The following is an 11,908-nucleotide window of genomic DNA, read 5'->3' on the forward strand; positions in this document are numbered from 1 at the left end:
GGCCCTCCTGCCCAACCAGAAGTCAGGGTGACTCGGTTAATGGAGGAAGACGCAGCCTTTAGAAGAGGGCGCCTCCGCTGGCTCAAACAGGAACAGCAACGCATCCTCAACCTGCAACAACAGAACATCACCAAGAAACTACGAGGGCAGAGCCAAGGTATTCAGTTCATAAAGATATAAGAATAAAGGTATTTATTTTCCCCCCGAAAAATTATTGATGAATGAATTTATCATTAAAACAATTTAGCAGGTCCAAAATTAATGTTGTTTGAATTAGATTATAAAACAATCAATGAAAAACTGTTTTCTTTATAAATAGATTTGTTTTTTTTCCTCCCATTTTCTATTTTTCTCCCATCCCAATTTCGTATAGTCCAATTCTACCCTCCCCTGTCTCGAACGCTGTTTCATGCCTCCCACAAGCTGGCTGTAATGTGGACGAAGCCATACATTGCACGAGTCCCCTCCGGTACTCGAGGTAGCAGCCGTCGCATCTTTTCACCTGCACAGCGCGATCTTTCAGCGTCGGGGGTCTGCGCTTTGGAGGGACGCCGCCCCCGTCGCTTCCTGATTCTACTGCGCAGGCGCACCAACCAACCTGTAGGAGTCGCTGTCCACAACGTCCGATCCCCACCCATCAGCTTCCCACCCCTAACACTGCCAAATGTATTAGTACGAACGACCAGCAAAGCTGAATGCAATGTGGCGAGCTGGGCTCGAACCCAGCGTCTCCTGCATTGGTGGTGAGCGCCTTGCCCACTGCACCACCTAGCCGCCCTCCATATATAAATAGATTTTTAAAACAGATTAGATTAGATTATAAAACAGTACTCCACCTCCCCCGTCTCCCTCGGTCCTTGGCTGGTCACCGCCATCCACTTTGCCCCAAGAGAAAATCTTACAAAAGTTGTGCCTGGCACCTCTAACATATCACTGGTCACCTAGCGACCGACAGCCTTCTCTGAGATGGCGTCCTTCTCATTACTAGCGCCTTGCCCCCTTCACCCCCAAGTCATGGGCAGACTGTGTTATCTGTTTCCCAACAAACCCACACAGCTCTACTTTAAAAACTAACCCATTTAGAAAAGGCCATGAATAAAGATATTTACATACGCAATTCACTTTTTATAATCGCAATGAAAACCAGCCATATCTTTCACAGGTATAAGGACACTATGGTAGTAAGTCATACTGGCCAGCAGTATGACTAGCAAGGGATATGTATAGATATAGTATCTACAGGCGGCTGGGTGGCGCAGCGGACATTGCGCTCGTTACCAACGCAAGAGACACCGGGTTCGACTCCGGCTGTCGGCGTTGCCTCCGGCTTTGACCAGTCGTCATACTAACTCAATTGGCAGAGTTGGCGGGTGGAAGTCGATGGGTGGTAATCTGGACGTTGTGGACAGCGACTCCTACAGGTCGGTTGGGGACGCCTGCACAGCAGAGACAGGAAATGGCGGGGGTAGTGTGAGCCTCCCACACGTTACATACACCTCGCCAATGAGAGTCCGCGCTGGCAGGTGAAAAGATGTGACAGGCTGCCTCCTTGTGTACCGGAGGGGACACATGATGCAAGGCTTCTATCCTCCCTACAACCGACCTGTGGGGGGGCATATGCGAGCAACGTTCAAGACAGGGGAGGGAAGAATTGGCACACTGGAATTGGGATGGGAGAAAAATAGAAAAAGAGGAGAAAAAGTGGATAAAAAAAAAAAAGATATAGTATCTACAGGTATGTAAAAATAATTGTATGTAGGTATGTACAGACAGATGTTGATACATATATATAGATTATAAAACAGATTAGATTAGATTCAGTGTAATAGGTGTGTCTTTTCTTTCAGCTCCAACCGGTCCTGTGGTACCGGTCCATCTGCCAGGGACCGGCCGCTTCATCCCTCCTCAGGACTGTAAGCTGAAGTTTCCTTTCAAGAGTAACCCTGCCCACCGCTTGTCCTGGGGACCTGCTAGCGCCGCCCTGCTGGGCCTGGACCTGGGGGACTGGGAGGTGGAGGGGGAAGGTGGAGAAGGAGAGGGAGAGGAAGGAGAGCAGAAGGAGGAAGGAGTGCGAGGAGGAGGAGAGGGTAAGAGCTCTCCATCCCCGCCACCTCCTACTCAGGTGTTCCCTCCAGGTCAGGCACCTCCCCTCCTGCCCCTCCCCTTCCAAGTCCCACCCTTTCGCATGCGCACGCCCAGCCCACACCATGCCTGGAAACAGCGTAACCAAGGCGGTAACCAAGGCGGTAACCAAGGTGGTAACCAAGGCGGTAACCAAGGCGGTAACCAAGGCGGTAACCAAGGCGGTAATCAAGGCGGTAACCAGGGCAACTACCACCATCACCAGGGCAACAACCAGAAACGTTACCGCCGTAACTCTCTGGACAGCTCCACCCATGGCAACAGTCACCACGGCAACAACCAGCATCCTAACAATGGTGGTAACCATGGCAATGGTGGTCACCAGGGGCGACCCAGATACAGGAGGGGGGCCTCACCGGGTCCAGGAGGAGAGAGAGGAGTAGGGGAGGGAGGAAGAGGAGGAGGAGGAGGAGGAGGGGGAAGAGGAGGAGGAGGAGGAGGGAGAGAGAGAGAAAGAGATGGATATCACCATCCTCACCAGTATCATCATCATCCCTACTACAACGCCCCCTTCCCGATGGGCCCCCACCCTAACTACCACAGCCTGCCACGCTCCGGCCCCCCCCCCCACTTAGACATGATGTCTGGGGGGCCTCCGGTCGGCTTGCCGGGCCCACCGCAGGGAGGGTGGGGCTTCACCACCCCGCCTCGCATGAGACGACAATTCAGCGCCCCTGACCTCAAAAACAACCACAACAACAGGGAAACGCCTGTATGACCTTTGACCTCTGAACTCTGAATTCTGTAGCAGCCACCTCTGACACAAAGAAGTCTGCGATTGGTGGGAGGCCGGCCAATCACAGGAAGGCTGTTGATAAGACTAAAGGATGGTTACAGTTGATATGGTTACCAGCCACCGCTCTGGGTAATAGGCTCTGTATGTATGTGTGTGTGTGTGTGTGTGTGTGTGTCAGCACTTTTGCTTAACGCACAATGAATGATGAGTCGGCACGTTCTTTGTCATTCACACACAACACCAAATAACTATATGTGTATGTTTGACCCTGCTGTGTGTGTGTGTGTGTGTGTGTATGTTTGACTCTGCTGTGTGTGTGTTTGCTTATTCATAACTGACATATTAGCACGGTTAGCTGTTTTGTATGATTTTGATTCTTATGATTAGGATTCTCTGTTATATTTAGGATATATTATTTGATCATATGATGATTTTATTGATCATATATATGTTGGTTAAACAAGAAGGTGCCTTAAAAAAAGACTATCAAGCTAGCCTGCTATAGCTAGCATGTTAGCTCCTGAGCTAGTTATGGCTGACTGAAGTAAGCCTCTGGTTTGAGTGGTTGTTAATGATGTTTGTCTAGCCTTTGTTAGTGATTTATGACTAGCCTAACCACTGAGATGTAGGTCTGTTAGGTTAGCTTGTATAGGCTGTGCTAGCCTGAGTTAGCATGTTTGATGAGGTTAACCCACACAAGCCCAGGTTTTAGCACAGGTTAGCATGTTAGCCTAGCCTAGATGGCTGGCTATTGCAGACGCCAAAGAGAGCTGGCTTGTAGTGCCTCCTAGTGGCTGGGAGGGCTCACTGCAAGCAGACGCTCATATGTAGCCTACAGTACATACAGTGAGGCAAAATGACTTATTACTCATATTCATACAGATACGTGGACTGAACAGCTGAGAGACAGACAGTTAGTCAGGCAGACTGTGTTAATGACTTGCTGGCTGACTGACTTGACATATTGACTCTAGAGCTCATTGGATTAAATGAAAGCTCTGCCTCGATGGCAAAAACAAGAGAGAGGAATAGAGAGTGTGGGAAAGAGAGAGTGGAGACAGAGAGGAGACAGAGTGAGAGTAGAAGAGACATCAAGAGGTATTTAGTACATTCAGACCATATTGTTTGGTCTCTGAAAGATATGAAGGTGTTGCTTGGGATGAGATGAGTGTATACTGTCACACCATCATGGAGATCAGGATATGGACTTGAAATCACACACTGTTTTGGGAAACTGAGTTTTGTGTGTATATTTGAAGTGCATTCTGGGTGTTTTATGAAGAGGACAATGTTTTATCAGGTGATGACATTAAACACTTTCCCCTGACCAGGATGATGGCTGACAAGATCACTGTTGTAGAATTCATGGGAAATGTAGGAAGTCGGATGCATCATGGGACATGTAGGAAGTAGCATGAATCATGGGAGATATGGGATGCATCAAATTCATGGGAGATGTATGAAGTGGGATGGATCATGGGGGATGTATGAAGTGGGATGGATCATGGGGGATGTAGAAAGTCTGATGCATCATGGGAGATGTAGGAATTGGGATGCATCATGGGAGATGTAGTGGAGATGGGAGAGATGTAAGGTTATTGGGAGATCGGAAAAAGAAACAACATTTTAGGTAAGAGATTAAAGAAGTATTAATGAGAGAAAAGATAGAAAAAGAAGAGATTCTATTAAACAGAGAAAAGAGACAGAATAAGTGAGACATGGAATGGACACTACAATGGATTATATATTAAACTGACTGAGAGAAAAGAGACTGACAGAATAAGTGAGACATGGAATGGACACTACAAAGGATTCTATTAAACTGACTGAGAGAAAAGAGACAGACAGAGAGAGAAGTGAATCAAGTAGATATGAACACTAGAGCTAAACATCAACTGATCCACTTCTAGCTTCCTGGAACTATATTTAGTTGCTAAGCAACCGTACTCTGCAACATTAGCTTATTGAGTAGTCTACCAGGAAGCAGCAAGGTTCATATATTACCAGCTGGACAACAGCTCCTGGGCTGATCTGGGACCAGCTGATAAGGCCAGGATGAGTTGATTGATTGATTGATTGATTGATTGTTATCCAGACTGGTTATTCTATAGGTGTTGGGACGCTTTGGGAACTGCTAGGGGCTTCCATTGATCTTAATGACTCAACTCTGGGAGATAGATGGCTTTGGACAACCCAAATCTGCTCCACATGGAGCAAGGGATTGTGGGAATTGACGAGTGGAGACTCTCCACGTTTGTTGACCTTTTCTAATGACAAACCAACCAATGGGAGGGCTCCCTCCAGCCAGCAGCATGACCAGGAGGGAGCCGCCTTAATGACGTTGATCGTGACAAAACACAGGAAGTGATTCCGATTGGCTAGCGGAGAGGCAGGAAGTTATTTGTTTCCCGCTGTGCTCTCTCTGGTTTTGACCAATCATGGGACAATCATGTGTTGGGTGTTCACCGCCGCCTCTTGGCTTTGTGGAAAATGTTTATTTTTATTTGTATTTGTTTGTTTTTGGCTTTTCATTTTCCAGATTTTAGTTTTACATTTTTATTTCAAGCGTGTGGCTTTGATTGGCTGAATTTGTTTAGTGTATTCACTTTGCTTCCCGTCTGAGTATTCTAACCCCGCCTCCTCCATGTTATATCTTTGCTTTGTGATGTTGCTGTTACATCATCATTATAATTATTATTATTATTGTAATTATTATCATTAATATCCTGCTCCGCTGCCACCCCCACCCCCCCTCATCTATGAAGCTGCTAAACGGAACACGCTCCGATCATGTTAACCGCTTGTGTGTGTTACTGTGAGCATATGAAATACATGAGCATATTTGTGTGTGTGTGTGTGTGTGTGCGCGCGCTTGTCTTAGGAATGTATGGGTTGATTAAATAAGGAACATAAACGTACTTCTGTGTTTGTCAGTTTGATTAGATCTTTAGTTTCAGGGGGGTTCGGAGGGTTTAGGAAGGGGGGAGGGTTGCTACGACAACCAGACTTAACGGAACAGGGTTGTAGAAAAACTTTTCTCTGGTTGGCTAGTCAATACAGACTGGTCCCACCCACCCGTGACCTCTCCTCCAATCAGAAGTTAGGATCTGGGGCTGAAGAAATCAAACAAGACGAATGTGATGACATCAACGTCCAGTCCTTCTCATACTGGTTCTAGTCTCACCCCCCCCCCCCCCCTCACTGCTAGGCCACACCCTTTAGAGTTGGTCCCACTTTTTTTCTTTCTTTCTTTATGAATATCTGCCCGTCATCCATCTGTTGATGTTTAACTTTTTTTTTATTTTTTTTTATGGATTCCTGTCCAGCCATACATGGGGTTGTTGTCATGTTGTTATTGTTGTTGTTGGGCTGTATCAGGGCTATTTCTCAGGCTCTCTATGAGACAACATGATCATGGCAATAAACGTGTTGATATGAAAATGTCACGAGTCCTGTCTGGTTGGATGTGTGTGTGAGAGAGAGAAATACGGTAAGATAAGAATTGAATATCACTGAAGGGAAATACGTGTCTTATTATTACTGTAACAAAAACTGACCTGTGATAATAACTTTGAATGTTTACATAGTATCACAAATAACACACTATTTTAACCTCGTCTGAACATTTACGAGTTATGCAGTGATGTCGTTATCAGAAAAGTAAACAGACTTACAGTAACCTTTCTGCGTAAGAAAACCCAACCTTTATGGCTGCGTTCATCATTGTTTCTATGGACAGTGAATAAACGACACTGCACAGACGTCGTGAAATGTAATTATTGAACTTTTCTTAGCTTCAGTTCTTATTATTATTAAGATTATGTATTCATTGTTAAGGGTAAATAATATGATAGGAGTGTATATCTATAGAAGCTTATGAAACCACAGTATTTCATCCAGTCTAAGAGAATGTACTTGATTGATTGATTGAAAACTTTATTAACAGATTGCAGAATGGGTACAGTACAGTACAGCTCAATACATACAATTGTTAAGGGGATGCAGACCAGAGAAAGACTTTCGTCTTGTTTACATCAGGGTCCCCCATTTTCAATTCATCGTAACATATATGACATACATGACATACAGATACAGTACTGCTACATCTATACATTTATGACATACCAGATTTGCAAATACAGTACTGTTTGTGATACAAAAAGAGTCCAGAAAAAAGAGTATATACATTTGATGTAGAAACTGTACATAGGATTGGGGGGGGGGGGGACTGTACATTGGAGGTGGTAGGAGTGGGGGGGGGGGTTGGGTAGGAGGGGTGGGTGGGGGACACTGTACAACTGTACAAACAAAAACTGTACATTGGAATATTGACAAGACCATACTTGGTAATTTACTGTACATTGGAGGGGGTTGTGTTAGGACATTTACAGGGGCCAGTTTCGAATTGCAGTCTCCCGTAGGTGTTTTTTGTGTTTTTGAAAGTGGGTAGTGATTCACATTCCTTTACAGCTTTGGGTAGGGCGTTCCACATTGATGTGGCATAATTGCGAAACGTGTTTAGTCCCTTGTTTGAGCCGAATTTGGGTTTAACATGATTTGTGGAGCTCCCTCTGGTGTTGTGATCGTGGTATTCACTGACCTTTGGGAAGTATTTTGACATGTACATGGGTACCTTGGTCGTGTAGTGTATCTTGTAGACCAGGCCCATTGCAAGTTGCTGTACTCTGTCGTCTACTCTAAGCCATCCTAGGTTGTCAAAGTGGGCAGGGGTGAGGTGGGTTCTAGGAGTAAGGTCAAGCAGTAGTCTGACCAGTTTGTTTTGAGATGTTTGTAATTTTGTTTTTGGCGCCTTTGAGGTGCTTTGGTACCATGAGGTGCACGCATAGTCGTAGTACCCTTGAATGAGTGCTCCTGCCAGAGTCTTCAGGGTATTCTTGTTTACCAGTGAGGAGATCCGGTACAAGAAACGAGTTTGTTGGTTGACTTTTTTATTACATTGGATGCCATTTTGTCACAGGAAAGATTTGCCTCTAGGATGGAACCCAGGTAGGTAATATCTTCTTTCCTTGTGACAATATTGTCACCCACTGTAACTGAGAAGCCGTCGGTCTTGCTGAGTTTGTTATTTGAACCGAAGAGAATGGACTCTGTTTTGCCCATGTGTAATGTTATCAGCGAGCCATATGCAGATTTTGCCTAGTTCCGAGCTGAGGGTTTTTTCAATCTGTAACTTGTTCTTGTCAGAGACCAGCAGGGCTGAGTCGTCCGCAAACAGGAACAAGTTGCAGTCACAGGCTGACGACATGTCATTTGCATAAATTAGGAACAGTAGCGGTCCTAGTATGCTTCCTTGTGGAACACCACAGTTCACTGGGAGGGGGGGGGATAGGGTACCGTTTACCTCCACCATCTGCTCTCTCCCCTCCAGGTAGGATTGCATCCAGCTCACTGATAGACTATCAAAACCAATTGCTTTTAGCTTGTCAATCAGAATGGAGTGATTGACAGTGTCGAAGGCCTTTTGAAGGGCCAGCATGACCATGCCGCAGTATTTGCCCGCGTCCACCTCTTGTTTGATGTGGTCGTTCAAATAGAGAAGGCATGCGTCAGTGGAGTGGGATGTTCTGAAGCCAGATTGGAATTTTTCCCTGCGAGGTACTTTTTGACCTGTTTGTATACTATTTTTTCCATGACTTTCTTGATGGAGATAAGAATAGAAACAGGGCGGTAGTTGCCTGGGTCTAATTTGCTGCCCTTTTTGTGCAGGGGGGTTACTCTCGCAATTTTGAAGTCTTTTGGTACGTGTCCCTGTTTTATGGAGAGGTTTATTATGTGTGTGATGACTGGGGTGATGGCGGCTGCTGAGTCTCTGAGGAATTTGGAGGGGATACATCATCGTCGTGACCATGAACTCTTTGTCCAGAAAATCGAGTTCCAGGTCGGTGAAACCCGTGTACAGAACTTGTAAGTCACTTTGGATAAAAGTGTCAGCTAAATGACTAAATGTAAATTGACCATTGAAATATTGTGGATAACAATTACACCTTTCGAAACACATGAGGGCAACACTAAACGAGTGAACTACCTACCTCTCTCCCACACATGCACATGTGTATGTATGTTAATGTGTCTGTGTGCAATGTGTGTGTGTGTGTTGAATGTCCACCAACCTTCTCGTTGTCTGCAGCAGGAACACTAGCAGCGCTGCCCCGTTGCTAAGCAACGCCACAGGAAACACCAGGAGGTAGGTGACGGTGAAGGCCCGGTACTTAAAGACCTCGTCGTCAATGGTGCATGAGTGGTTGCCTAGCAACGCGGCTGTCGTCGTCGTCAAGGTGAGGTTGCCGAGGAGGAGAGTGTGGGGAGGGGGAGAGGGGTGGAGCCAGGGGCCTAGGGAGCAAAACACAAGAGTTAACCCTTACCTTATCATTAAGCCCTTACCTTAACCTCACTTTGTGTGTGTGTGTGTGTGTGTCAGTTTGCTCTGTCATGCAAATCAAACAGCAGTAATGAATGTGTCAAGAACAAATGCCCAGTTATAACAGCTGATCTATATTTGGTTTCAAGTTTCAAGTTTCTTTAATAGTTGTCATACAGGCGAGCTCCCGTAGCTCACCGCGTATCTCTGCGCTATTTCGGCGTCGGGGACAACCGTGCTCGTCACGGATCTGGGGTACACGAGTTCGATTCCCGAACCCGCCGTATTTTCTCAGAGTGTCTTCCCCTACTCTACATCCTATTCAACCTGGTCATGCTTGACCAGAAAAAGCGATAAACGCTAAAAAATGAAGTTAAAAAAAAAAAAAAAAAGTTGTCATACAGAAGTACAGAATACTTTTATACAAAATGCTTCTTACTGTTACGCTCCAGAGACTGTGCAAGACAAGATAAGTATGAAATAAAATAACATAGTATAGCATGTAACTTAGAAGTAAAAAATGAGGTCACAGTGTTCAGTATAGACATATGTACAATGTTCGATGCATAATAGACGTAACTGAGTTACCATATAACAATATACTATGCAGTGTACTAATATACAATACTATATAGTGCAAAGCAGAAATGGGATGAGGTACAATTTAGGTACAATTTACAGTAGGTGTACGAGTTGTAGTGCAAATCCTTACTACTACAGTACAGTTTGATCCATCGCAAAGCGCTCCAGCGCTTGAATACGGCCGGGGGATCCGCTCTATACAATGCAGACCCACGGCTCTCGTATTATAATGAGCCCGCGAGGCGTGTTATTATTAGAGTTAATAATATTGTATATTGTTTACACTGCCTTTTTATTCTATTTTTACTTCTCCACTGTACTATAATTATGTGACCTGTACCTCTATGTCTTCTACTACCTGTACCTCCCCTCCCCCCGGCCCTCCCCATGCTGCTGAATTTATATTATTTTATGAATACAACGTTTAACGTTCGCTAACGTAGAGAAACGTCAGACGTAATTCGAGATACGTCAGACGTACTTCGAGATACTTCCGTACTTTCCGCCAATCAGCGCATTGCCCTGTCACAGGAGTAATAATCCTGTGGCAGGGCGGAAGTTCCAATCTGGACCGAGGCTCCGAGGCTGCAGCTCGACCCTACTCTGGAGATGCGCTTGGGGCGGAAATGAGACCCGCACAGATTTTCAAAATAAGAGTATCGTTATGAACTTGATTGATTACACGCCACAAGGCGGGCAGCCCTCTAAGTGTCAAGCGCCAAAGGTAAAAACTGATCGCCCCTGGCGGGCGGCAGGCTTTAGTTTCGGTCCCTGTATGCATATGTACTGGGAATGCCCTCCTGTTGAGATCTTCTGGGAAAATGTTAGCTCTCAGGTATCAGAGATTTTCTTTTCTTTGCCTTCTGTATTATTGTTAAATGATGTTTCTCAATTGCCGACCTCTGTACATGTAAAGAGACTCATTTTGGCCGGCCTTACAGCTGCCAAAAAATGTATTGCTTCATGCTGGATACAACCAGATAAATTATGCCCGAAGGTATGGATTCTCACCTATCTTGATGTCATTTATCTAGAGATATCCACTGCACGTGTTATAGGTGTTAATGAAGCCAATATCGCAATCTGGTTGGCGGTGGTGGAAAAGTTAAAAGAATGCATATAACTTTGGAATTTTTTTAGTATCGAATAAGGTATTATTCGATTATATATTACCGAACTTTTCGGACTATAAGCCGCGGCTTTTTCCCCCATTTCTCGACCCTGCGGCTTATATAACGGTGCGGCTTATATGTGACTCGACATGACCAAACCCGAAAATGTAAAAATCAAAATATAGCTTTTTTGACTGCATTGAAATGTTATTATCTGTTCCCTTATTTGCTAAACTTAATACAACTTGTAAATGAGTTAATTCTTGTTATTTATCCGACAGTATTGTGTCCCAATGCTAATTGCATATGGTAATTAAACATTAAAACACCTGCGGCTTATAGTCCAGTGCGGCTTATATATGTACACATCATTCAATTTAGCTGCTGCGGCTTATAGTCAGGTGCGGCTTATAGTGCGAAAAGTACGGTAGATTATATATTGTAACTATAAATTATTTATTGTAGGGCAAATATAACAGAGGGCATACATACCCTGATCTCGCACCTTGTTGCCCATGTCCAGAGTTAATTATATTGTATACACTGCCTTTTTATTCTATTTTTACTTCTCCACTGTACTATAATTCTGTGACCTGTACCTGTATGTCTTCTACTACCTGTACCTCCCCTCCCCCCTCCCAGATGTTGTTATGATACCTGATTTTTCCCAAGGGGATCAATAAAGGAATATCTTATCTCATCTTAAAGAGGTTTAGCAATGTGGCTCTTAAAAGTAGGCTGGTTAGCAAAGCAGACAATCAGACTGTAAAAACATCACTTTAACACAAATGGGCAGTTTTCAAATTACCGGTAAACAATAAAAGAAAACAGTTAACAGTTAAGAGAGAGAGAGAAATGTGAGACCAGTGTTTCCCTGTGTAGATCTTTATTAAGGAACATAGAACACATCAATTCATCATCATCACATCTGACATTGGTCCTGGTCTGGTATAGGCT

The 11,908-nt window shown here is 44.6% G+C and overlaps 1 protein-coding gene across 1 annotated transcript in view; it reads left to right on the forward strand.

Moving 5' to 3' along the window:
- Positions 1 to 6,313, forward strand: part of LOC311240748 (kinesin-like protein KIF1C) — a 103,990-nt gene extending 97,677 nt beyond the window's left edge. Inside the window, exons 24-25 of the mRNA XM_084329322.1 lie at positions 1 to 157; positions 1,848 to 6,313. The exon at positions 1 to 157 is cut by the window's left edge and continues 99 nt beyond it. Coding sequence (XP_084185448.1) covers positions 1 to 157; positions 1,848 to 2,860 — 1,170 coding nt within the window. The 3' untranslated portion in view covers positions 2,861 to 6,313. The remainder of the gene's footprint in view (positions 158 to 1,847) is intronic.
- The last annotated feature ends 5,595 nt before the right edge of the window (positions 6,314 to 11,908 follow it).

Source organism: Notolepis coatsorum (assembly GCF_963971535.1).
Source record: "Notolepis coatsorum genome assembly, chromosome: 1".
Lineage (NCBI taxonomy): Eukaryota > Metazoa > Chordata > Actinopteri > Aulopiformes > Paralepididae > Notolepis > Notolepis coatsorum.